This window comes from Terrapene carolina, unplaced genomic scaffold, assembly GCF_002925995.2.
Source record: "Terrapene carolina triunguis isolate 2854851 unplaced genomic scaffold, T_m_triunguis-2.0 Scaffold130, whole genome shotgun sequence".
Classification (NCBI taxonomy): Eukaryota; Metazoa; Chordata; order Testudines; family Emydidae; genus Terrapene; species Terrapene triunguis.
The window spans coordinates 10,847,051-10,873,631 of record NW_020664481.1 but is presented as its reverse complement, the minus strand read 5'-3'; the positions used below and the strand labels follow the sequence as shown (position 1 = coordinate 10,873,631).

Here is a 26,581-nt window from a genome sequence, read left to right as displayed (position 1 = left end):
TGTCGGATGGAGGTAAACTTCAGTTTGAAATGAGCAACATCCCCAAGACATGGGTGTGGCCTGCTCTGGAGTTCCAGAAACCCACTCTTGTGGGTTAGTTGCAAATTTACCTTTGTCCTATTCATCATAATGCCAGCTCCCAGAGAAGTTAGTTCGTAAAGGGATACTGGAAGCAAGTATACATAACCCCCAAATTTTCTTTTTTTCTTTTTTTTTTAATGAAAACTAACTTCAGACAGGGCTATGCATCTGGTTCTGCAGGGACTCAAGAAAGCCTGAGAGAGAGAGAGAGAGTGTGTGTTTTGCAAGATTGTGTCTTCTCATAGTATTTCCATTCCTGGATAGTGAAACTATCATGAAGACCAGCTCTCTCATTACTTAGGCCCAGAAATGCGTCCCTCAGGAATTCATAAAGCACATTAAACTATTAACCCAGAGGTGAAAGTAAGCCGGTACAGTACGGCGTACTGGCAAGAGCCGGTACACAGCCGACCATGCCGGCAATTTAAAAGGGCCCTGGGCTCCCGGCAGCAGCCAGAGCCCCTGGCCCTTTAAATCACCACCAGAGCCCCGCTGCCGGAGCCCTGGGATAGTGGCGGTGGCCGGAGCCCTGGGCCCTTTAAATCACCGCCAGAGCCCCAGGGCTCCCAGCTGCCACCACCGCTACCACTACCATGGGGCTCCAGCAGTGATTTAAAGGGCCCAGGGCTGGGGGCTCCCTGCCACCGCTACCGCAGCCAGAGCCCCGGGCCCTTTAAATTGCTGCCAGAGTTCTGGGGTAGCAGTGGCAATTTAAGGGGCCCAGGGATTTAAAGGCCCCGCCCCTTCCACCTGAGGTTCCCTCTCCCCCCCCCCATTGCTCAGGACCCCAGTCCTGTGTACCGGTAAGTCCCTTAAGTTACTTTCACCCCTGTATAAACCTAAATAAGAACAACATTAAAAACAAACACTGAAACCGGCACGTGCCCTTAATATCTGTAGAAATGTTTCTGTGTGTTTTTTTTAAGGGACTCCACCTACTTGAAATCTAGTTCAGTTTTTTAAAAACAAAGTTAAAGTTTGTTTCAGGTATTACACTGGCCTTGGCTCCTCCGGCCTATTTTTATGGTTTTACAATCACATTTTCTTATTTCCTAAGCGTTAAACTGTAACCTAGCCCTATATGGCTGTATAGAGGGGAAGAGAGCATAAGACAATGCTGCTGAGTCTCCCCCCATGTGCACACCCTGCATGATCATGGAGGGCTTGCACAGATAGGAAGCCCAAACACCGAGATACAGGGCTGGCTCTAGGGACCATCAAAGCAAGCAGTTGCTTGGGGCGGCAAATTTGCAGGGGCGGCAGGGATCCAGCCTGGGAGCTGAGAACCAACAGGGGGCCCTGGGAGCTGTAGTTCCTTGGTTAGCTCCCTGCCTATAGAGCCAGCCCTGGAACAGGGAAAGAACTACATTTCCCAGCATTCCCTTGGCCGCAATTAACAGGAAAGGGAGGGGCAAGGAGTGTGGAACTGAAACCTCATGCTGCAGCTTGCTGTGAATGGTAGGGACAGAGCCAGCTCTAGGTTTTTTGCCGCCCCCTGCCCCAGCCCTGGGCTCCCCCGCGTTGTCCCAGCCCTGGACTCTCCCCCAAAGAAAGAATTGGGTGGACTAAATGGACAGTGCACCTCTCTATCTGAAGCCTAGCAAGGGAGGTACGTGGATCCGACTTGAATTTAAAATGAAAAGTAAGGGAGGGGAGAATCTGCTAAGACCTGGGCAGCTTTAGATACAGTACCAGGCACGTAGGAGGATTTACACTTCTGAGCCATGGAAGCAGAAATTGACTTTTCTTTTCCAGATTTAGATAATATTCAGAAAGGGAATCTAGCACCTGCCTTCCAGATTTGAACACCCTCAAAATTCAGGAGTGCTCAAGCTCAGTTTGGGCAGCTGTTACTTCATTTCTCCCAAATCAAATATACTGATCCACTGTAACTTGCTGTAGAAAAAGTAGAATAAATTGAGCAAGGAATGCTTCCCCGTGGTTATTAGGACTGGAATTGCTATTTTCAACAGCCATTGCTTTTAGTTTTATTTGTTTTAAAGGAAGACAGTGATATTGCATTGGCAAATTCCCCATAGAAACAAAGAATGGAACAAGAATAATAAAGGCACCTCAACTTTTCCTCATTTATGTAGGACAGTCTTATAATATGCATCCAGATATCCTTCAATCACACAAGCTGAAAATTGTTCTACTTTACTGCAGTTCTGTAACCATATGGGAACCAAACCTGTCTGTGCTCTGTGCACATCCAAAATTCCTGCTGAATGACCCACCCTGGGAGCGAGTTACCAGTGACCCAGGGCTGGGGCTGCAGGAGGGTGCAGTTGGGGGGTGGGGGGAATAGAGAGAGCCCCGGGCTGGGGGGAGGAGGGGCAGCCAAAAAATTTTTTGCTTGGGGCAGCAAAAAACCTAGAGCCGGCCCTGCCGAGATAAGAGCTGATTCCATGGAGTCATAGTTCCCCACAGCACACAAGTGGACAGGAAGGGACCAGAGATGCATAGGGAAGAGCAGGGATTTGGTTGACTCTTGGCTTTGCCCACCACACCTGTGCCAAGTGGCTGAGCTAACTGAGCACAGAGGAGGGAATGTGCTGTGTATAGCAATGGGCTGATGGAACATGCTGTTCCCCCTACTTGTGCATCAGAGGATCTCCTGGGGAATTATAACTCTGAGGGGTACCTCTGAGTCAGAATTTTTTTCCTCTCTTTCTGCGGCAGTGCAATTGCATGACATGTCTTTTACAAGCAAAGTGTCAGTCTAGCCCTAACTGCTTTTCTCTCCCCTGAAGTTCCCCTCAAAGGCCCTGGGCTGGATCTCCAGTTATACACACGAGTGCATAAAGTTACTCAGATGCAGAATCAGGGAAAACAACAGCCCTTGGATTAAAAGAACATTTCTGTTTTAAGAATTGCTTTGCATTGTTCACATTGCAGCAATCTTGCTATTATTACTTCCTTTGTTTTGTACAGTGCCTAGCACATGGATGCTGCCAGAAATAATATATGGAGCATCAAGAGAAACAGAAAGTGAAAACGACGAGTCTCTTTCCAGTCTAAGGGTCTGATCCTCCAAATACTGAGCGGCATTGTCATTATCCTTTCCCAGCAGTCAATGTCAGCTCTCCTTTGAATGAATCTTCTCTATGACAAGTTTTTTTCCCACAATTAGCTGCTCAATTTCTTTCTCCTCTGTCGAAATCAGCTCAGCAGCGCAGTGGCTGGCTTCCAAAGCCATCGAGGTGCATGATCGCTAATGCATGTGTAGCAACCTCTGTATATTAATGAATGTCTGGACCGTGGCACACAGCTGTGTTCCTTCTGTGCTGGCTGACAGCAGTTTGAAAATGGCCCTGATTCACAAAAGGTGGATAAATCATGGGATGCCAGCAGAGGATTCATAGGAATTTGCTACTGTGACCCCAAGTCCCTGAATTCACAGGTGGTAGCTGTCCCACAATGCACGGTGAGAAAAATCCCAACATGCATGGAGCTCACCAGCAGGACAAGGCACCAGTGGAGACCTAGTCAGAATTCTGAGCACTTATTTTGGAAAAAAGTCAGTACTATGTGTATACTGATTCGGAGGGAAGTAGTTAACAGCCAGACATGTGGATGCAATTATTTCAGAATAACTTTTCCAAAACTGTTCGTGCATGCAAACCTAATCTGGGCCGGGGGGGAGGGGGGAGGAATCACTCATGTTGACAAGCCCTGACATAGGAGAGTAACTGGAAGAAGCATGTCTCCCTAATGCCCAATTCTTACTCATTCAAAGCCATCCCACTGACATCAGTGAGATGAATAACATGAGTAGGAATTACAGTATTGGGCCATATAATATAAAACTTTTTGGGGCGGGGACCATCCCTGTGTTGTATGTTTGTGTAGTGCCTAGCGTAGTGAGACTAAGCCCCTACAGATGTAACCACAATGCAAATAACTAATAATAATCAAAGAGTAAAGAAACAGCAAAAAAATGCAACAAATTAGATTTTTAAAATTCTTGCCACTAAAAAACAGACCAGATCCTGAACTGCAAATGTACATGGATTTACACCAGTTGAGGAGTGGGCATAGGATTTATTGTTGATACATTTGGGGGTTGTGGGACAGTACATGGCTAGAAAAGGGGTACACAGGATGAGAAAGCTACCAATTATGTAATCTTCCACTGAAAAGTGATAGTACCCATAAATATCTATCTTTCTCCCTAATATGCATTGAAGACAGGGATCTATTTGTCCTCAAATAATTCTTGCCTTTATATTATCCAATAAGTGAACTGCTACAGATGCAAAAAGTTATCACTCATCAAAAGCCAAGGCTGATTAGAAGACAGAGATTCAACTGTCTATTCGTTTAGGATTTTTTTCCCCCCCTGAGCCAGCACAATAAAATAATACACACTTCTGGGCAGACTTGTACTGGCCTGTTCTGATAGCTCAGGTGTTAGCAATAGCCCAAGAAAGGAGTTGTGGTTATTTAAAAATACTTGATTTTAATCTGACAGTGTCCCTTTAAAGTAGGAAGGGCTCTGAAGTGCCTGAGTTGGATGAAGCTTTCTCAGTTAAAAATGATTTTGCTTCCTGTGTTTCCATGAGATATTTACAAATCTTAGCCATCGTATTTATTTTAAATCTCCCTCAGTGGGATTGTCCAGCTTCGAACAGCCCTTGGAGTCAATTCCCAAGCAACCTCAAAGCGAAGAGTGGCCGATGTTTAGCTAATGGAGGAGGAGGTGAAGGAGACAGTGAGACACACAACCCAGCACCACCCACAGCAGGCAAAGCCATTGTAAAAAAAAGAAAAAAAGAAAAAGTACAGTATCTCCCCCGCCTGGGTTTTCTGGAGAATACGGTAACCATGTCTGGATCACGTGTATATTTCCCCTTATGAGTGTGGACAGAAAAAAAAAAAGGAACCCAAAGGGGGAGGGAAAAATGTGCTCCTGAGTCCAGGGGAAGCAGTTCCACCTTAAGAGGCCACAGGGAGAATCCCCAAGCCAGAGACTTGCTCCCGAGGCGCCCAGCTGGGGAACATGCCTGGGGCTTGTTAAAGGGCAGGAGACGGGGACCCTCCAGCTCTGCACCATGGGGATGTGCTACAGCCTGCGAGCCCGGCTGATCGGAGCCCACCCCTCCATCGCCTACGGCGGGGAGGGGGAGCCGCACGCAGGGCAGCTGGAGCATGCGGACCCCCAGCTGCTCCACAGGCTGCGGGAAGAGCTGGTGGCCAAGGAGAAGGCGGACAAGAAAAGGAGCAAGAGCATCGACAAGACGCTGAAAGCCGAGAAGCGGGAGTACAAGCAGACCCACCGGCTGCTCTTGCTGGGTGAGTGAGTGCTGCGTGGGTTCGGGGCTGCGCTGCCAGAGACCCCCGGACTTCGTGGGCAGGTCCCTGGGCTGGCTGCGCTGAAAAGCTGCGGGTGTATCCAGCCCCCCGGGGGGGGTGTGTGTGCAGCCCAGCGTGTGCTAGCGGCGAATGAGGGCTTGCAAGTCACTTGCAGCTGCTGTTGTCTTCCTTGAAACACTGTTGTTGTGTAGATGCGCTGGGGGGGGGAGGTGGCTGCCTGTGTCTGGTTTGAAACGCTCAGACTTTACTTACTAACTAGCTGGAAAGCGTCTTGGAGATCAGGACGCGTCTCTCCGTGGCTTGGAGTTGGAGCCACGTAGTGGGGTTCATTATTTCAAGGGTATCCAGATGATCTGTAAGGGGAACAAGCAGCCCAGCGGCTGGACCCACCAAGTGGTTTGACAGGTTAAAGTTGATCATGAATCAGGTATTCAGAGAGTTGATTCGGTGTCGCTGTGCCTTGATTCAGAGACGTGTTCTTCTATTGGCCCGTTTATTGTAACAGTCAGGTTGTGTTATTCAAGGAGGGGATAGGTAGTACAGCTGCCTTGTTGGGAAATCAAAGGGGTTAAGAGGTGATTTTAAAAAGGGAAATAAACAATTCCATGTAGAGGCTGGATTTTTCTGGTTATTCCAAGCAGGTTTAGAAGTTCCTGTGAAGTGTTCAGAGTTTGATTCTTTGCTTCATGGCTTGTCATCTTAAATTACAATTAAAGAACTGTTATTTTATCCTGTTTGATCTAATCCATGGTATTTATGGAGAGGAGTCAATGTGGTGTATCTAGGAGCTGATAAATGGGCTTTAGCAAAATTACCTTTATTTTTTAGCAAAACTGGGATATGATAGGTCTGTTTAAACCACTGGTGTATTTTTCCAGTGCTAAATATTTACTGTTTGCAAGAGCTGTGTTCCATGTGATTCTTATCTGCTGTCAAGATTATATTAGCGCCAGCATTTACCTTCAAAAATGTGTATTTTGAGAGGTAGTCAGGAGCACAGGGGAGAGAATAATTAGCTTCCCTAGGAAGAAAAGCAAGAATGGAAGGGACAGAAAACTTTTTTTCTTGTGTTTTGTTTTATAAAGTGTGTGTGTGTGTGTGTGTGTGTGTGTGTGTTTATATACATGGAGCACTTGCTCATAAAACAGGGATCAAAAATCTTTGTAATGTGTAAACTAATACATTGTAGCCTTCCTAAATTACAGCATTCACTCTTTGAGGACAGTGTTTGATTTGGTTGGTTGGTTGAATTTCCATGTAAACTGTTACTTACTGTGTTATAATGGTAAGTGGACCCTTTTAAGAAATACTTTGATGAGTTTAACTTATTTTTTGCTTCTCTTTAGCAAATAAATTACTAAATTTTGAAATCAGCAAACCACTTCAGGACTGTAGCAAAATCTAAAGTCTAGATAACATTTTTTTTTAAAACTTATTAAAGTGTTAATGTTCTGTTATTGATATAGGCCCTGATCCTGCAACTTACAGCACTAGTGCAGAAGCCTGACATAAGTGGAGCTCTACATAGGGGTAGCAGTCTGACTTCACATTGTAAAGTGCAGGATTGAGGCCTTAATAATAACAACTTCTATCTGGGGGTTTGATCCAATGTAGGGTGACCAGAGAGCAGCTGTGAAAAAATGGGACGGGGTGGGGAGTAATAGGCGCCTATATAAGAAAAAGTCCCAAAAAACGGGACTGTCCCTATAAAAATGGGACATCTGGTCACCCTAATCCAATGCCTCTCAAAATCAATTCGTGTCTTTCCATTGACTTGAGTGGGCTTTGCATTAGGCCTGAAGTCATCATGTTGTTAACAAATATTTTCATTTACCCATTTTTGTCACTGATAATAGCTGTTCCAGTATCTAAGGCTGGCCTACACTACAAAGTTAGGTTGATATAAGTCAGCTTGCTCACTCAATTTTGTCTCTGGTTGACATAAGCCCCCTGTTGCAGCTGCACAGTAAAATCGCCTTCCTGAATGGTGCAGAGCCAAGGTTCAACTACCAAGGTTGACATATTGAGAGGATAAACACTGCAGGACCTGGGCTGACCCTGACAGCTGTCCCACAATGTCCCATTCCCTGCAACAGTGGCCGCTCTGGTCACTACCTTCAACTCCACTGCCACGGGGTCACAGAGACTGGAAGTCACATACACACCATTTTAAAACCCTGGCATGTTTTTGAAATGTCTTTTCCTGACTGCCCACCTCGGCAAACACATCTAGCAGCTCACCCCTGTAGTGTGCAACTCACCATGCCAGCTCCATGCGCTGGATGAGTTCCTACCTTGGGTAGGCAGGATTTTGGATCTCCTGGGCCTCTGAGGAGACGAGCCTGTGCAAGCAGAGCTACAGACCAGCCATGGAAATGTGAACATCTGCAAGCGGATTGCACAAGGGATACAGACAAAGGGGTATGACAGGGATCAGCAGCAATGCCACATTATTTTGTACCCTGGTATCATGTATCATGACCACTGGCTCCTCCCCAGTACTACACATAACCCTGTCTAGATATCTCAAGAGATCTTCCACCTCCGCACCCAGCAGGCAATTCACCATGTGGTTCTCCCAATCATCACAAACCCAGCTATCTATGTTTCTAATGATCAACTCCACCATTATTATGACCTGTCTCTTCCTAATAACTAGCGTTCCCTCCCCTGGAGAGGTATCTTCAGTGTGAGAGGATACCATGACATCATCTGGTGGGAGGGTCCCAACTATGGGATCGTTTCCCTCCATTCCACTTTGATGTTCTCCTTTCCTGAGACTTTCATCCTCCTCCTCAGCGGCTGTCAGTTTAGGGGTGGGACCACTCTATGGTGGGTTGGAAAGTCTCTTCTATGTACCTCTCAGTCTTCCTTAGCTCTCCAGTTCAGCCATTCTGGTCTCCAGGGCCCGTACTTGGTCTCTGAGGACCAAGAGTTCTTTGCACTGAATGAACACATACGCCATGCCCCCCCCATAAGGCACGTAATCTTACATGATGCATTCGGTGCAATAAACTGGATAGCCCCCCCACTCTGTTGCTGGACTTCTGCCTGCAGTCTCTCTTTTACTCCTGCAGCTTTTTATGTTGGGTTTTCTTTCTGTTTTGTTTCTATGGAGAGGGATGGTTTATTGCCTTAAGTTGAGAGAATGTTAATCAGATGTATCTAGCTCTCCCACTTCCTCGCTAAAAACTCCCTCCCTGTTAGCTGCTCCTGTTCTCGAGCTCTATAACATAACCGGTCTCAATCCTGCAAATACTTATGCATGCTCTTTACCCTCATGAGCAGTCCCAATGATTTTTGGGGGAGGACTGTTCACAATAGTCAAGTTAAGTGCGTGTGTAAGTGTTTGTAGGATCAGAGCCTATATGAGGCAGAGATCATACAGACAACAGTGTCATATACTACATAACTCTGATTCCTTCCTTGAGTACCATATATCCTGGGCCCTGAATAAGGCTGGGATCCTATGGAAACACATAGTATGTGATCCTGTAATTAAAGACTGTATCATAACACACACACACCAAAGAGCTGAATTAGGGTTGCACAGCTAACCTTAACTCTGGCAATCCTAATTTTTGAGACACTCTTAATGTAGTTTTTTGTATGTAACTTTTTTTTTTTTTTTTTTTAAGTAGACTGAAGGAATGACAATGACACACACCTCACCATGGGTGATCAGCGGGGTTGGGCCATTTCAATCAAGAGCACAGACCTCAACCAAATGAGTGAACTAGTTACTGATTGTGATAGTGTGCTCAGTGTGCTCTGTGGGACTGGAGCACATTGTAAGGGGCATGCAGGAACTGTGTGGGGAAGGAACACGGTCAGTCCCCAGAGAATGGTTGGAGAATTTAGCTACCGGCCTCTAACAAACCTTTACTGAGCATGTGCAAATGGTGATTTTTCAGGGGCATGTAACTTTTAGCCCAAGTTGGGCATATTTTCACAAGAGTGGCAAAAGGCATGTAGCTGACCACAGACCCAGTGCCCCAGCCAAATTTCAGGTCCCTATTCCAAAGCATGGAGGTGCTAGAGCTTCTCAATGAAATGGTTGTACAAATTTTTAACAGTGGGCAAGACAGTGTCTTTTTTTCCCTTAATCTCAGTCTTGAAAACAATTTAACTATTTTTAACAGAATTACAAAAAAAAAAAAAAAAATCAGCCTCAACAAGTCAGCTGGAATGGAAAATTTAAACCTAGTTTGACAATGGAAAGTGCTGGGCAACCTATAGGCGGCAGTGTTCCCTCTAATTTTTCCCACCCATGTGGTGGGGTGGGGCCAAGGGGTTTGGAGTGTGGGAGGGGGCTCAGGGCTGGGGCAGAGGGTTGTGGGGTGAGGGCTCTGGCGGGGGTGCAGGCTCTGGGGTGGGGGGGTTGGGATGCAGTGGGGCTCCCCATGGCTACAGTGGGGAGAGAGGACTCCCCCGCAGCAGCACCTGGGCTGGGGCGGAGGGGAGCCTCTCCTCCAGCCATGGCAGGTCCAGGCCAGACTGGGTCGGGGCCAGGGGAGGGGTGCCTGTCCCCCGGCTGCAGCAGGTCTGGGCTGGGGGAGGGATGCCACAGCAGGTCTGGGGCTTGGGGAGAGGCATCTCTCCCTGCCGCAGCCCTGAGCACCTGTGCAGTGCTTAATAGGCGGCCACGTAGCGGTGCAGCTTAGAGAGAACTTAGTGCCGCCTATCTATCAACTAACAATTACATTATGACAAAAGGTGCTAAACACCCAGCATGAAACTCTCCATGGAAAGAGTTTGAGAGGCCATGCAATAAGTGCTTTCAGAGATGTTAAGCCTATTGTGAGAGGGGGAGAGAGAGAGAGAGAGAGAGAGAGGAAAAAAAAAAACAAAAAAAACAAAAAAAAAAAAACACACTCCTTCGGGCTTGTCTTCACTACCAGATAAATTGACCTGAGTTCTGGAGTTGATATAGCTTAGGTCAACTTACTCCAGTGTCTTCACTGCGCTGCGTCGAAGGGAGATGCTCTCCAGTAGACTTCCTTTACTCTTCTCGGAGAGGTGGAGTACCGGGGTCGACCGGAATGCACTCTGCTGTCGATTTAGCGGGTCTTCACTAGACCCACTAAATCGACCCCTGCTGTGTCGATCTCCCCGTAGTGAAGACCAGCCATTTGTCTGAGCCCTTAGACCTTTCTGAGCTTCCTTTGTGTTGCAGAGCAAACACACAAAAGGAGGATTAATGAGCAGGTCACCAATTTCAGACCATGCTTTCTAGGGAGAAATTTAGACTTCAGCGCAGTCTACCTTCCTAAGGCCTATTTTACGCTACAGCTGGTGGTCGATTTTAAGCTACACCATTTGAGTTACGTTAGTAGCGTAACTCAAGTCGACACAGCCTAGATCTTCTTACCACAGGGTCCACGCTACACTATATCAACGGGAGACGCTCTTCCACCGACATTGCTTCCGCCTCTCATTAAGGTGGAGTACAGAAATCGATGGGAGAGCGCTCTCCCGTCGATTGAGCGTATCTTCACTAGTCCCACTAAATCTATGCCGCTGCATCAACTGCAGCAGCACCAATTTAGCTAATGGAGACAAGCCCCACCTTATGTTGACCTAACTATGTCCATGTACATACTACAGTCTTGCTCCTGCCAATGTAAGTGGCCTCCTACACCAACATCATAACTCCACCTCCACGAGAAGCGAGGGCTTATGTTGGTGTGCTTACATCAGCTGTTGGCTGTCTTGTCAATTTCACGGCTCCACCCTGGAGCCGTGAAATTGACAAGAAAGACGGGCAGCTACAGCCCGGCTCCCTGCTCCCAGCCGGGCTGCTGCCCAGAGACTCACTGAGGGGAGAAGGCCGGAGGGGGCAGCTGGGCTCTGAGCAAGGAGCTGGGAGCCCTGGCTCTCAGCCCCCACACTGCTTCTCTTCAGTCTGTGGTGAGGACTGGCACCACCAACAGAAGGAGGGTAGTGTGGACATCAGCCACCACTAATTATGGCGGTGGCTGTAAGTCAACCTAACATAGGTTGACTTAGGGCTGTAATGTAGACATGCCCTAAGGGTTTTCCAAGTGTAAAGTTCAGGGGCTATGGGAGGCATTGGGTCACATAGTGTGTCGAGCAGTTGGATCTGTCTGAGATGAGCGAAAGTCCTGGAGAGAGACAGGCCCATGGCAGCTGCTTCCTGAGACACGGCAGCGGGTACCTTACCTGAGGTTTCTATAAAAGCGAGCTGCCTGTGTGGTGGTTGTACTCCCTCTCTGTTCAAGGAAACAGGGACTATACAATTTAAAACATGTACACAAATGACATTAAGAAAATACCTTACTCCATATCATCGATATCAGTAATGACAGTAGGAGCTTTGGAATAGGAACCAGTGTCACCCCTAGTGGTGTATGCGGGGAATCAAAAGAACATAAGAATGGCCATACCGGGTCAGACCAAAGGTCCATCTAGCCCAGTATCCTGTCTTCCGACAGTGGCCAATGCCAGGTGACACAGAGGCAGGGCCGGCTCCAGGCACCAGCCCACCAAGCATGTGCTTGGGTCAGCGCCTGGAGGGGGGCGGCGCGGCGGGGCCGGGCTCGCCACCCTCCCCCCGGCACTCTGGCCGCCGGGGAGAGCGGAGAGCCCCGGCCGGGCTCTCTGCCCTCCCCCTGGCGCTCCGGCCGGTCGGGGATTGCGGGCCCGCGGCCTGGCTCGGCGCCCTCCCCTGCCGTGCTGGGGGGGAGGGGAGGGGGCGCACGGCAGGTGGCTTTTTTGCCTAGGGCGGCAAAAAAGCCAGAGCCGGCCCTGCTCAGAGGGAATGAACAGAACAGGTAATCATCAAGTGATCCATCCCCTGTCGCCCATTCCCAGCTTCTGGCAAACAGAGGCTAGGGACACCATTCCTGCCCATCCTGGCTAATAGCCATTGATGGACCTACCCTCTATGAATTTATCTAGTTCTTTTTTTGAACCCTGTTATAGTCTTGGCCTTCACGACATACTATGGCAAAGAGTTCCACAGGTTGACAGTGTGTTGTGTGACGAAATACTTCCTTTAGTTTGTTTTAAACCTGCTGCCTATTAATTTCATTTGGTGACCCATAGTTCTTGTGTTATGAGAAGGATTAAATAACACTTCCTTATTTACTTTCTTCACAACTGTCATGATTTTATAAACCTCTATCATATCACTCCTTGGTCATCTCTTTTTTCCAAGCTGAAAAGTCCCAATCTTATTAATCGCTCCTCATATGGAAACTGTTCCATACCCCTAATCATTTTTGTCGCCCTTTTCTGAACTTTTTCCAATTCCAATATATCTTTTTTGAGATTGGGCGACCACATCTGCACACACTATTCAGGATGTGGGCATACCACGGATTTAGATAGAGGCAATATGATATTTTCTTTCTTACTATCTATCCCTTTCATAATGATTCCCAACATTCTGTTAGCTTTTTGACTGCCACTGCACATTGAGTGGATGTTTTCAGAGAACTATCCACAATGACTCCGAGATCTCTTTCTTGCCTGGTAACAGCTAATTTGGACCCCATAATTTTATATGTATAATTGGGATTATGTTTTCCAATGTGCATTACTTTGCATTTATCAATCATTATATAGTTAGCCTTATGCGTCTTAGCAGCAGAAGCAGGTTGCTACAGCACTTGGAGCCAGGCAGACAAACCAGCAACACCCATCTGTACAGTTCTCAGCAACAAGTGTTTACTGTTACTTAAAAAGTCTCCAGAATTTTTTCTCGTGTTATAATAGCAAGTTGGCAACCACTATTACACTATCTGCTCCAAACTGGAAACTGACCCACAAGGCCCTGACACCGGCTTTTGTTCAGCAAAGGGGTAGTAGTGATGATAATGCTGTTGCCCCTTTTGACCCAATATTTGGGGACTTTCAGATTCTTTCTATTAGGAGAAATTGTTCACTGCAAACCAATAGCCTAAAAATCCTTTAGTTCATGTGGGCCACATTTCTAAAGAGAATTTCCAAAGGCTGAATTTGTAGGATATCTTTCCTGATATTTATTACACACTTATTAACCACAATGAAATCCAAACAGATTATTAGCTCATCTACTATCTTGGCTATCTTGAAGTCAAGTTTGCAAACCCTTTTTGAGCAGGTGCACATTCCCCAGTCAGTGTCTCAATTTGAGACCAATTAGGAGGTCAGGTTTATGAATCCCCTATCCCCCAGCCTTCTTAGCATATCTACTCTAATAACTGTTATGTTTGAGCCAATGTCCACTATTCCTGTGTGTTTCATAGATCCGATTACACACTTAATACCCACATTTCCATTATTTTTCTTTAACTGCCCAGACCTAAATAAGAACTGTAGGGTTGATCCTTGTCTCTCCAAGCTTTGTCCCTTCAGCTTGGTGTAACCCAGCTCAGAAAACGGAAAGGGGCTTTCACTAGACACTTGTGGTGCTCTGTCCTGTTCTGCCTTACCTTTGTAACAGTCCTTCATTATGTGGCCAATTTTTTTCACACTACCAGCGTTTAACTCAATTGCTTCCCTTACTTTTTGTGCCATTGCCAATTTCCTCTGTGTCACAGACCGAATTATCATTCTTCCTAAATGTTCAAAAATGTCATCATGAACTTGATTAGAATCCCCTTTTCCAACCTCTGTCTGAGGCCTGGTCTACACTGGGGAGGGGGTGGGATTGATCTAAGTTACGCAATTTCAGCTACGTGAATAACGTAGCTGAAGTCGACATACTTAGATCAACTTACCATTGTGTCTTCACCGCGGTGAGTCGACTGCTGCCGCTCCCCCGTCGATTCTGCCTGTGCCTCTCGCCGAGCTGGAGTACAGGAGTCGACGGGAGAGCGTTCGGGGGTTGATTTATCGCGTCTAGACTAGATGAGATAAATCGATCCCCACTGGATCGATCGCTGCCCGCCAATCCGGCTGGTAGTGAAGACATACCCTCAGACTTACAGGGCTTATGTTGATCAGCTTTCATCTTACTTACTGGTTCTGGTGAACCATTCCAAGGAAATATTTGAGTTCCATGGCAAATACCACAGCCTGGGTATGCCAGAAATCCAAGTCTCTACAGGTCCTCTGCCAGTTCAGGTAGCGTCTCTTCTTTCCCTTTTCTAGCTCTTAGCAGTGCCCTGTAGCCTGGCTGGCTCAAAACCACATATCAAAGGTTTGTACCAGGTCTGGATAACTCAGTCTTTCTTCTGGGGCTAACTTCTGCAGCACTTTCAGAATTGGGCCTCTCAAGTTGGCTGCTAGAACTCTCCTTTCTGTTCATGTGCCCAGCCATTCGTTTGGGCTGTGATGTTGAATTGAACCAAATAAGCCTCTCAGGGAGTTGGAGTTTTTCCTTCAAAGATAGTGGGTTTTTCATTAGCTGAGCTGAGACCATCCGACCTCTTCCCTCTGGATTACAAACAGGGTAGTGTTGTAAAAGTCCTGTTACCCAAGCTCTCTGGCTAACCCAATTCCATATCCAGGCAGCTGACTTCCTCTATGGTCTATGACTCTGACTTTCTTTTCAAGGTGATTTTTCAGCTCCTTAAGTCCTTGCTACAGCTCATCTCTGTTAGCAAGTTCACCAATGCTTTCCCAGTCTCCCCTCCTTCATAGAAAACCTTAGAACAAAGAATGGCCATACTGGGTCAGACCAAAGGTCCATCTAGTCCAGTATCCTGTCTTCTGACAGTGGCCAATGCCAGGTGCCCCAGAGGGAATGAACAGAACAGGTAATCACCAAGTGGTCCTTCTGGTCTGTGGCAGTCAGGTTGCCATCACCTCACAGATCCATCTTACCATTCCAGACTGCGAGTGTTGCAGTTGGGCTTCCCAATCTGCCCAGACAATTTGTAGTTGCTGTCCCAACAAAGATTTCATCTCCACCTGCAGGTCATCTCTCAGTCCTTTCTCAGAAACCTCCAGAAGCTACATTTATTCCATTTGTGAAGTCTCCAACTCTAGTTTTAAATTCTTTTGGCCATCTTTGAGTTTTGTGAACACCTCCATTATTTTGGTTCAACAGGAATGCCAGCTAACAACTTCTCTCCCTGGAAACTGGATCCCACTACTAACACTAGAGTTACTCCTTTGGACCCAAGCGGTTAGCCAATATTCAGGGTCTTGTGGGGTGTTTTCTTTAGGAGAATAAATTGCTGATAGGATTGCAGCCAAGAAATACCTGTTTCCCTGAACACAGCAGAATTAAAACAAGAGACATTCTCTTTGCTCAATCTTCCAAGCCTCTTTTTTCAGCAAGTACTCTACCCAAAACGCTTTCTCTCAAGGTCACGCCACAAGTGCCCTCCAGCTGTCTTTGGCTTTCTGTTGTACGTACACACACACACACACTCTCTCTCTCTCTCTCTTTTCTACCAAAACAATACCCAGTCCTTTGTATTTAGCCCCACCTTCATAACTCAGTGCCTGACAACCCTGTGTTGTGGGTGGTGGCTCCTAGTATTTCAGCTATATTATTCCAAAAGGATCTTAATTGCTTCCTATATTTAATCTGACTAAAAGGCATCTATTAAACCCATTCGCTTCAATGAGGTTTTTGCCCAGACCCTAGCATAGCAATAATCTAGATTATGGAGTGGGTGACCACCATATAACACCATCTGAACTGGATTGTATAACACATCTTCAGTTATTGCTTTAAGAAGTTAAGGATAACTTGGCATAACCCCTGGCTGGAATCAGAAGTGAGTAAGGAATAGATTGTGGCTGGATCTTATCAGGTTCCTCTGCAGCAAAAAATAAGGCTATATTATCTCATTCTCCAGAGCAAATAACTAAACTGACTGAAAGGCTGATTCACTAAAGCAATAACTCCAGCTTGTTCGTACTGGCACTCCCCGTTTATAGTCTTCAGTTACAAGTTCAGAGAGTAATTGCCAGCCAACCACAGTAACAATCAATAAGCCTTGTCCACACTGTAATTTTTGACTGAGTTTGTAACCAATTAGTGGCATGGTGGGCTCTAAATGGTTGGTGTTAGTGCATCACATGGTTAATTCTTGGCTAGTAGCCCTGGCTTCCAGCAGTGCTTGGGCCTAGGTTGCCACATGGTTGTCTTCCTGTAACTAAGTTGGCACTGTTTATTTTCAGTGCAGCCAGGACCCCTGAACCCCACCTCAGTAATGAGTTGGCCTGGTCCTCCTTCCTCCAAGCAGTGTGTGTAGTGAATATCTCAGAGTGTATTTGTGAGCCCGATCAGCTGACATAGAAAGAGTCCCAGAAAGAGACTGAGACCCTCCGCGGGGTAATGGAGGAAGGCCTCAGAACCCCAGTGGGGAGGAATCCCAGAAAATGTGGTGAGCAATTGAAGCTCCAACAGAAGGGTGCCCTGAAAATCCCCTCAGGGTGGCTGATGGGTACGTGGATCTGTGTGTCTGCGGCGGAGGTAATATGAGAGTCCAATGGGGATTGGGAGTGGTGTGTATGCGAAAAGTTGGTTGAGTGAGCTCATGGGTGTCTGGATGATTTAGTGGCAGAAATGGGTGATGGTGTGGGGAAATCGTACAGAAAGAGGCGGGGAGCGAATTGAAGCAAGAAGAGTGAGATGGGGGGATTAGGATAATTGGGAAGTTTGTGATGGGGAAGAAGATGGAGGAGAGGCAGAAGGGGGAAGAGAAAAGACTGGAAAGGTGGAATCTTTTGGAAAAAAATATGGAAAGGGAGAGGGGTAAACACTAGAAAAGAAAGTGACGGAGAGAAGGAGAAATTAATCTAAAGAGAAACATCCTGACAGGCAAAGGGGTGAGCAGGAGGAAAAAATTACAACTCTGAAAAAGAAGCAAAGATACAGGAAAAGGAGAGAGAAGTGAGGCCAAAGGCAAAGGAGGCTATGCATGTAAAAATTATTTATTGTTAAAGTTTAATGCTATAATAAAATACAGGCAAATGCCCTGTGTTTGATTTATATGGTACAGATGAGCTCTTTGGAGCAAAATTGAACTGTAACTCTCCCTTATTTCTCTCTCTCTCTCTGCTGGTAAATTAATTGGAGTTATGGCTGCATTTTGGGGGCTGCTCAAAATATCTCTGACTGTTGCGGGTTGGACTGGCAGGCACTAGATGTGTATGAAGAGGGGTTGTATGAGCTGGAAGACCCACAGGCACTTCCTCCTTCAGGTGAATGAGTAGGGGACTTTTTTTGCTCTGATTGCAACTAGAGTTGCCAACTTTTTAATAGCACAAAACTGAACACCCTTGCCACGCCCTTTCTCCGAGGCCCTCCCCCTGCTCACTCCATTCTCCCCTCCCTCTGTTGCTTGCTTTTCCCCTACCCTCACTCACTTGCCCCTGCCGTAGCCTCAGTGAAAATGAGCCTGGGGTGCAGGCTCCAGCTGGGGGGATGCGGGCTCTGGGGTGGGGCCAGGTTTGAAGGGTTTGGCGTACAGGAGGTGGCTCTGGGTTGGGGCTGAGGGATTTGGAGTGAGGGAGGAGGTACGGGCTCTGGGCTGGGGGTGTGGGCAGCGGGGTGAGGCCAGAAATGAGGGGTTCTGGGTGCAGGAGGGGGCTCTGGGCTGGGACAGGGGGTTGCGGTGCAGGGGGGTGTGGGCTGTGGATGAGGGGTTTGGGGTACAGGAGGGGGTAGGCTGGGGCAGGGGGTTGAGGGGTGTGTGTGTGTGTGTGTGTGTGTGGGGCGGGGGTGAGGGCTCTGTCTGGAGGTATGGGCTTTGGGGTGGGGCTGGCGGTGGGGTGTTTGGGGGGTAAGCTCCGGGAGGGGGCTCGGGCATGGGAGGGGGTTCAGGGCTGGCAGTTGGAGTGCGGGGGGAGGGGGGTTGTAGGCTCCGGGCAGCATTTACCTTGGGCGTGGCAACATATCCCTTGGCTCTTAGGCGGAGGCACAGCCAGGCGGCTCGGCGCGATGCCTCCACCTGCAGGCCGCACCCCCACAGCTTCCATTGGCCGCAGTTCCTGGCCAATGGGAGCTGCGGAGCCAGCGCTCGGGGTGGAGGCAGCACGTGAAGACCCCCTGGCTGTCCCTCTGCCTGGGGGCTGCAGGAACATTTTGTTGCTTTCGGGAGCCACGCAGAACGGGAGCCTGCCAGACCTGCCATCCGGACTTTTAACAGGACCGGAGCCACCAGGATCGCTTTTTCACCAGGTGTTCCGGTAAAAAACCAGACACCTGGCAACGCTAATTGCAATCCAGGCTGTGGGCCAAGGGTGGCAGCCAGCCTGCTGCTTCTGTTACCACAACGCTGTTTCTCCTTCTTGCCCAGATCCTACTGGTCTTTCTGGCTCTTCCCTTGCCCCAAACCCAACCATTAAACTCTCCCCATGTCCTTTCTTTGGCTTACTGGGCTCTTGTTTTTAACTCCGTTTGAATGGGAAAGAGGAAATGGGAGAGGCAAAAAGATAATTAACATGCCCATGGGTGTCCCATAAAGGAGCGACGCAAAGGCAGAGGACTTGAGAGATCTACTGTGTGGTGAATGAGAGAGGCAAAAATCTGAGGAACCTTAGAAATAAAGGGAGAGGTTGAGAGATCCCAATTGTGTGTGATGGGCAGATAGTTGATGAGTAATGGGCACGTGGTTTGGGGGAGGAACAGTGAGTGGTGGGACTGCAGGTCTTTGTTAAGTATGTTTGCTGCTGTGATCGAATGGGTACATGCAGTGTTGCCACCCCTCATGATTTTATTGCAAGTCTCACTCACAGTATTTGGCATTTATAATAAATCCCCAGCTCTGGAACCATGTGATTATGAGAGACTCATTTAAAACAAAAAACAAAAAAAACCCTTTCTAGCCCTCCTGGACATGGATAAAATCTTGAAAACATGAACCCTAAAGGCTCAAACCAGAAAGCAAATAAAAAGAAGCCAAACTTTATTTTTAAAAAACTCATGATAAGTCAGTCTCATGATTTGGGGAAGGGGGCTGACTCATGATTTTTTAACACATGGGATTGGCGATACTGAATGAGTGAGTAAATGCATGGATGGGGAAGCTGTGAATAAGCAAATGCATGTGTGCTTGTTATGGGACGCAGTCCTCAAAGAGTGTTTGATTAACAGATGGAGCAAAAATTTGGAGAAACAGAGGAAAGAAAGAGATTGGGGGAGGATAGCTAGAAAAGAGAATGAGGGAGAGATAGGGGCTGGGAAAGGGCACTGAGAGAAAACAAAACTGACATGGAAGGGAAGGTGGTGTTCTTTGACAAGAGCATGGGAGAGGAAAGAACACAGTGATGGAGAGATTAGATTGAAAAGAAAGAGGCTGAAAAAGATGAAGCGGGAGGAGGGAAAGAAACCAGGATTCTAGAATAAAAAGGAGAGAAAAAGACTGAAGGAATGAAAAGGGAAGAAAACAAAGAGGAGAAACAAAGGCTTTTTAAATGATTATTTAATTTTTACTGCCTCTCTCTCTCTCCTCATGTGCATGCGCCGTAAGTGATATTCATATGCAACCGATTCTGAGAAATGGAGGGGAGTTCCACTCCAAGCAGCACGAGAGCAGGAGACACTCTAGATGCAAAGCTCCCACAATACAGGCCCACCTAGTTCTTCTTTTATTTTCATGACAGAGCTGCTTGGCATTATCAGTGATAATGTTCCAAAGGTCCTGTCCGCACCAGGTTCAGATTTGGGTGAGCTACAACCCTGTTGAAATCCAGTTGTTGCTGGCATGATCCTGGCATGTGTTCCCTGACAGTGGTGAGCACAGACTTTTTGGCCCCTGGGATGTTATGAAACTGCACAGTTATCACAGGCCTGATCCTAGCACAAGTAAGGGCCTCTGAAACATTGTTAGGTTTGACCAGAGTTATCTTACAAACATAAAACCAGATGGGTTCACATTCTGGACTGTGGGAAAGGTGCTTATCAGTCAGCAATCTGCTGGGATGCCTGTAATACCTCATCGATTCACAGATTACAAATCCAGAAAAGATCATTATGATCATCTAGTCGGACCTCTGTGTAACAGGACAGAGAACTTCCCCAAAATAATTCCTAGAGCAAATCTTTTAGAAAAAACATCCAATCTTGATTTTAAAATTGCTAGTGATGGAGAATCCACCACAACTGTTGGTAAATGTTAGAATGATTAATTACCTTTACTATTAAAAATGTACACTTTTATTTCCAGTCTGAATGTGTCTAGCTTCAGTTTCCAGCAATTGGATCGTGTTATATCTTTCTTTGCTAGATTGAAGAGCCCATTATTAAATATTTGTTCCCCATGTAGGTACTTACAGATTGTAATCAAGTCACCCCTTAACTTCTCTTTGTTAAGCTAAATAGATGGAGCTACTTGAGTCTATCTCTATGCAACAGGTTTTCTAATCCTTTAAATGTTCTTGTGGCTCTTCTCTGAACCCTCTCCAATTTAGCAACATCCTTCTTAAATTGTGGACATAGTGTTCCCACAGCGGTCGAATCAGTGCCAAACTCAGAGTTAAAATAATCTACTCCTATTTAAGAGTCCCCTGTTTTATGAATCCAAGGATTGCATTAGCCCTTTTGGCCACAGTGTCACAGTGGGAGCTTATGTTCAGCTGCTTCTCCCCCACAACTCCCAAATCTTTTTCAGTCACTGCTTCCCGAGTCCTCCATTCTGTAAGTACAGCCTAAGTTCTTTGTTCCTAGATGTATACATTGACACTTAGCCTTATTCAAATGCATATTGTTTGTTTACCATGTGATCCAGATCACTCTGTATCAGTGACACTCCCCTCATTTTTGTGTCACCTGCGAACTTTATCAGTGATAATTTTATGTTTTCTTCCAGGTCATTGATAAAAATGTTCAATAGTATATGGCTAAGAATGAATCCCTGCGGGTCCTCACTGGAAATTCAATGATAATTCCCTCTCTATAGTTACATTTTGAGACCTATCAGTTAGCCAGTTTTTAATCCATTTAATATGTGTCATGCTAATTTTATATTCTAGTTTTTTTAATCAAGATGTTGTGTGGTACCAAGTCTCATGCCTAAGAAGTCTAAATATATTATATAAAACACTATGACGTTTATCAACCAAACTTGTAATCTCATAAAAAAAAAATAAGGTTAATTTGACAGGATCTATTTTCCATAAATCCATGTTGATTGACATTAACTATATTGCCCTCCTTTAATTCTTTATTAATTGAGTTGTGTATCAGCTGCTCCATTATCTTGCCTGGGATTGATATCAGACTGGCAGGCCAATAACCAAGATCATCCCATTTGCCCTTTTAAATATTGGCACAATGGTAGATGTCTTCAGTCTTCGGGAATTTCCCAAGTGCTCCAAGGCTTATTGAAATCAATATTAATGGTCCAGCGAGCTCCTCAGCCAGCTCTTTTAAAACTCTCGGATGCAAGTTATCCAGAGCTGCTGATTTTAAAACGTCTAACTTTAGTAGTTGGGGTTAAACATGTTTCTGAGATATTAGTGCAATGGAAAGAGTGTTGTCATATGATATGACTACATTATCATGTTTTTCCCCAAATACAGAACAGAAATATTTATTAAACACTTCTGCCTTTTCTGCATTATTATTGATAATTCTACTGTTTCTATCTAGTAATGGACCAATACCATTGTTAAAATTCTTTTTCTTCCGAATATATTTTAAAAACGACTTCTTCTCCTTAACTCTAATAGTCATACATTTCTCTTTGTGACTCTTTGCTCCGTTTATCAATTCTCCATAATTCCTACCTTCTGATTTACATGCATTACTATCAACTTTTCCTTTTTTCCATTTATTACATCTTATTGAATTTTTTATAGCTGCCTTCTCCTCCTCTCTAAATTAGGTTGGTGTTTTTAACCACTACAGCCTTCTTGCTTGATTGTGGCTTTTGGGGCACCTAATAAAGTGTTCTTAAACAATTCCCAATTATCAGTCACTTTTTTTTTTCCAATTAAATTCCTCCCAGCTGATTTGGCACATAATTGTTCTCAGCTTTGTGACACTGGTCATTTTAAAGCATCAAAAATATACATTACTGGCCTGGACTTTATTCTGTTTGCACATTGTAAATGTGATCCAGCCATGATCACTTGTACTTAAGTTGCCATTAATTTTTAGTTTTTACGATCAGTTCCTCTTTATCTGTCAAGACAAGGCCTAATATAGAATTCCCCCTTATTTGAGGGGATTTTTTTTTTGAGTTAGGAAATTGTCATCTCTTTCCCCGCAGCAGCACCTGGGATAGGGGGAGGGGCGCCTGTCCCCTGGCCGCAGCAGATAGGGTGCTGGGCCAGGTTGGGGCCGGGGGAAGGGCGCCTGTCCCTTGGCCGCAGCAAGTCGGGGGCCAGGCTAGGTTCGGGCCGGGGGAGGGGTGCCTCTCCCCCAGCCACGGCAGGTCCGCCGGTGCTGGGTTCCCTGAGCGCCTGCGCGGTGCTTAATAGGTTGCTGCGCGGCCACGCAGCTTACAGGGAACGTAGGTGAGGTTTTGTGTTTTGGCTCCGGGAAGGCAGCATACCATCCTGTTGTCCATGTGTCCCTTCGACGTAGGTCCACTATTCAGGAGACTGCATCTGAGAACTAGCTTCAGAAGCCTTCTGTTAACTTTTAAGAGTCATTGCAGGGCCTGGTTTTCAGATGTGACGAGTTCCCACAACTCCAGCGGGAGTCAGTGAGAGTCTGGGTCACATTTATGCCTCTTGAAACTTGCATTCAGTTTCTCACCTTAGCGCTTCTTGAGCCTATCCTTTCTGTTTGCTGTTTCACAATGTTCTGCTTCGCCCATCTGGCGCCGGTTTAGTGGAATTCCATCCCCTTGAATTCCATACGGCTGATGCGTCCGTTTGTTTAAATTTAGGCTCCAAATATTAATTTTAAAACCATTTCAAGCTTATTTTTGAGTTGCTGGGTGTTTGGGTTCCACTCCTTTTGTGGGATATGTTTGCTGCCTTAAAGCACCTTGGAAGCCACTGGGAGTTTTGCCTTTGACTTTTGCAGGCAGTAGTTCGTGCCCATAGTGCTGTACCAGATCCTGATCTCACAGGGTCAGTAACCCCCTCTACTGCCCGTCGGTGTCTGATTATTGAGGGCATTTCCTACCTAGCAAAATTAGGCCCTAAATCAGGAGCTTTTCACTGCGGTGCAGCATCCTGACTGCATCTTTTCAGTTTAAAGGGTGGGGCTACTAATGGTTTGCATGAGCAAAAGTTAGCAGCATCTCTGCTACAAATGGCAAATACGTCTATGCACAACTCTATGGAACTATGGAGCACCTTGGCACAAGCTTCTGGCTGCCTTACCAGTGCAGTCTGCCCTGGAACAGCTTCCATGTGGACAATGGTTTAGCTTCTAGAAGTGGGAGGAACTCCTCCCACTTGTGCTTAGGCTTCTAGTAAGAAGCTAAAAAATAGTATTGTCCAGTGACCACAGTATGATCAAAGTTGGTACTGAATGTGAGGAGGAATTGATAATCATCCATTTAAAAAAAAAAAAAAAAAAAAAGCTCTCTGTGTCTTTAACCAGGATAATGTTACCTACCCAGCTTCATAATGCACTTTGAGATCTGTGAACCTAAAGCACTATGTAGGAGCTGATTTCTTCCTATCTGTGCACCAGACCCTCAGTATATACACCAGGTCATACTTCTGTAGATTTTTTTTTTCCCCTCCCCCTTAAATTTTGGTCCTGTGCTTGTACAAGTGTGTATATATAATCATTTATTTTCATTTAATTTTCCTTCTCATTGGTATAATCAACAAATGTACAATAAGAGGCTTGGTAATTCACCCAAATGAACAGAACTCCAAATGTTTGTTGACTGAAGGGAGCCTCTGAAATGTGATTATACTTGACAGATAGATCCATATACTTCTGAAGGTGAAGGATGTGTAACGAAGGGAACCAAGGGTAAATTAGAGTAGTTGAGAAACAAGACCGCATGTATTCTATAAATAGGACAGATGAAGTGTTTTTTACTTCCTCTAATGAGTTCCTACTGCAAAGGAAACCTACGGTATCTATTTATTAGCAGCCTGTCACAAGCTTTGTTGTCACTTAAAGAAACAGATGAATATTTCCTCCATTAAGGAACAGTGGGCACCTTAGCTCAGGGGTTTTCAATTTGGAGGTGAACAGGTGTCAGGTGGTTGCTACCACCTTCTGCTTCCCAATTTGCTAGATGGGAGGGGTGGGTCCTGGCTCCGTCCCAGCTGGATGGGAGGAGGGTTTTGGGTGAGGGTGGGGTGTTAACAGTAGGGGAATGTCTTACCCCATCTACCTGTTTTCCTAGTCTTTGCAGTAATGTGCTGGAGGGGGTGCTACTGAAAACCCTGAGGGGACCCTGTTAAAATTCTGCACCCAAACTGCAGGAAGAGTTTACATGATTTTCCTGCCTCTGGAGGAGTCTTCCCTCTCCTTCTGTCCCCTCCCCCATCCCCAGATGCAACTAAATCACTCTGACCAGAGCGGACTTACTCTTGTAGCTCATAAAAATGCTTTCGGAGAAATTTTTTTTTTTTACCTTGAGAATGAACCAAATTTCCCAAAAATGGAACCCCCAACCTGCTAGAGGTCTTAACCTACCCCACCCCCAAATCATAAAGGCTGAACATTGTGCTGTGCTGCCAATATACTCAGAATAGTTTTCAGGACCAAAGTACAAACATTTCCAGCCAAGGGCAGCTTCATATAAGTTTACTGAACAAACAGTATTTTCTCCCTACTTGGCTATGGTCATAAGGAAGTGTTCTGATGTCAATGGAAAAACAAATGAATAGATGGCCCAGCCCCTCTCCTCTCCCGTTGCTGAGCACACACACATCTCTGCAGAATGGGGTTTGCCACCATCTAGAGGGGAAAGAATTGTGGGAGCACTTGTTTAGAACAGCAGAAGCCCACCCCTCAGCCCAGTAAGCCTCCATAATGAACTAAGGATGGTTAGTGAGATGGAGTCCTGGAGACATGACTGGGAAGGCATTTTTGCAGTGCAGTCACATTGAAGATGCATGTATTTTAAAACACCATTTCAGATAATCTAGTAATTGGGATCCTTGCTGTATATTTCTGTGCACTCCAACAACCACCTGTTACTCTGAAACATACTGCGCTGTGCTGTGATTTTGGTCTGTTTGCTTGATTTTGCCCATCAGACTGCCAGAAATTCAGAAGCTTTCAGCCTGAGACAGTACCTGGGTGGGAAATCTTCAGGGAATAGCTAAGGGATATGTGATTCAGGAGAGGATGCTCGTCTCTCTGAGTCAGTTTGGAACGAAAACCTGCAGCTTGGTGTCAGGGGTTGTTCTGCTGTGCAGTTGAAGATACCAAAATGTCCATTTTAAAGATTCTGTTACTTGTAAGAATAAACATGTTCATCCTGATGTCCATTGGCTAATTACATCCTGCCTCAGATTCCCCAAGCAATGACATGTGGAAAAGGGATTTCTCACTTCCTGCCCCAGACTGTTGTAGGATGGTTCTTCCTGTCATTAACAGCTGCTGAGTCTCAGCCTCATGGTAAATAGAGTGATTTGATAACACTAAACATTTCACGAATTCATGTCAATTTCATTGAATTTTTCATTTAAAAAAAAAAAAACTACAAAAATTCAGAAAATCAAAATGTTTCAATGTTTTGGTTTGATACGGCTTTTCATTTTGAAATTTCCTTTTCTTTTAAATCATTTAAAAATACTTGTAATTGAAATTAAATGTTTAGTTTGACCCAAAATGTTTATTTTGTCTTTTCAAAATTGCCAACAAACTGAAAAATCCATTATTCTCCCAGCTCTAGTTCTGAGCCACACAAGACACAAAAGAAGACCCTATCCCTGCCCCAAGCTGCTTAAAACCTAAAGGCAAAGATCTGCCTCTATGAACCACAAGTTAGCTATGAAGGTGCCCGTTTAAGGAAGAGCCACAGGAAATTGCTGAAGTCCTTCCTGACCCTATTTTGGGGAAGTGATAATGCCAACATCCTATCTGTGAGATTCTCTTATTTATGTAGGGACAGGAGCATTTCTCAAACCAGCGTGAAATACAACAGCAAAATCCTGCTGGCTAAAAGAGTTAGGAAATATAAGATCTAAGACCTGAACTTGGTCATTAATTAATTCTTGAAACACATTGTTACCTCTCCCTATTTCTGGCTGAAATAAAACAACATGTTACTATTACACTGTAGATCAATGAGTTTACGATGCATCAGCTAAGAAGCTCCAAAGGGTGTACCTTGCGGTGCAAGTCCCTTCACCTCCTGCAGTCCTTGTTGAAAGTCAGTGAAGGTGGCCCACAGATGAA

General features: G+C 45.8%; 2 protein-coding genes across 2 annotated transcripts in view; one reads left to right on the top strand and one right to left on the bottom strand.

Annotated features, from left to right (window-relative positions):
- Nucleotides 1–5,803, bottom strand: part of LOC112103920 (piezo-type mechanosensitive ion channel component 2-like) — a 96,828-nt gene extending 91,025 nt beyond the window's left edge. Inside the window, exon 1 of the mRNA XM_026652654.1 lies at nt 5,650–5,803. The gene's annotated coding sequence lies outside the window, so the exon portion shown is untranslated. The remainder of the gene's footprint in view (nt 1–5,649) is intronic.
- Nucleotides 4,965–26,581, top strand: part of GNAS (GNAS complex locus) — a 240,707-nt gene continuing 219,090 nt past the window's right edge. Inside the window, exon 1 of the mRNA XM_029911755.1 lies at nt 4,965–5,376. Coding sequence (XP_029767615.1) covers nt 5,136–5,376 — 241 coding nt within the window. The 5' untranslated portion in view covers nt 4,965–5,135. The remainder of the gene's footprint in view (nt 5,377–26,581) is intronic.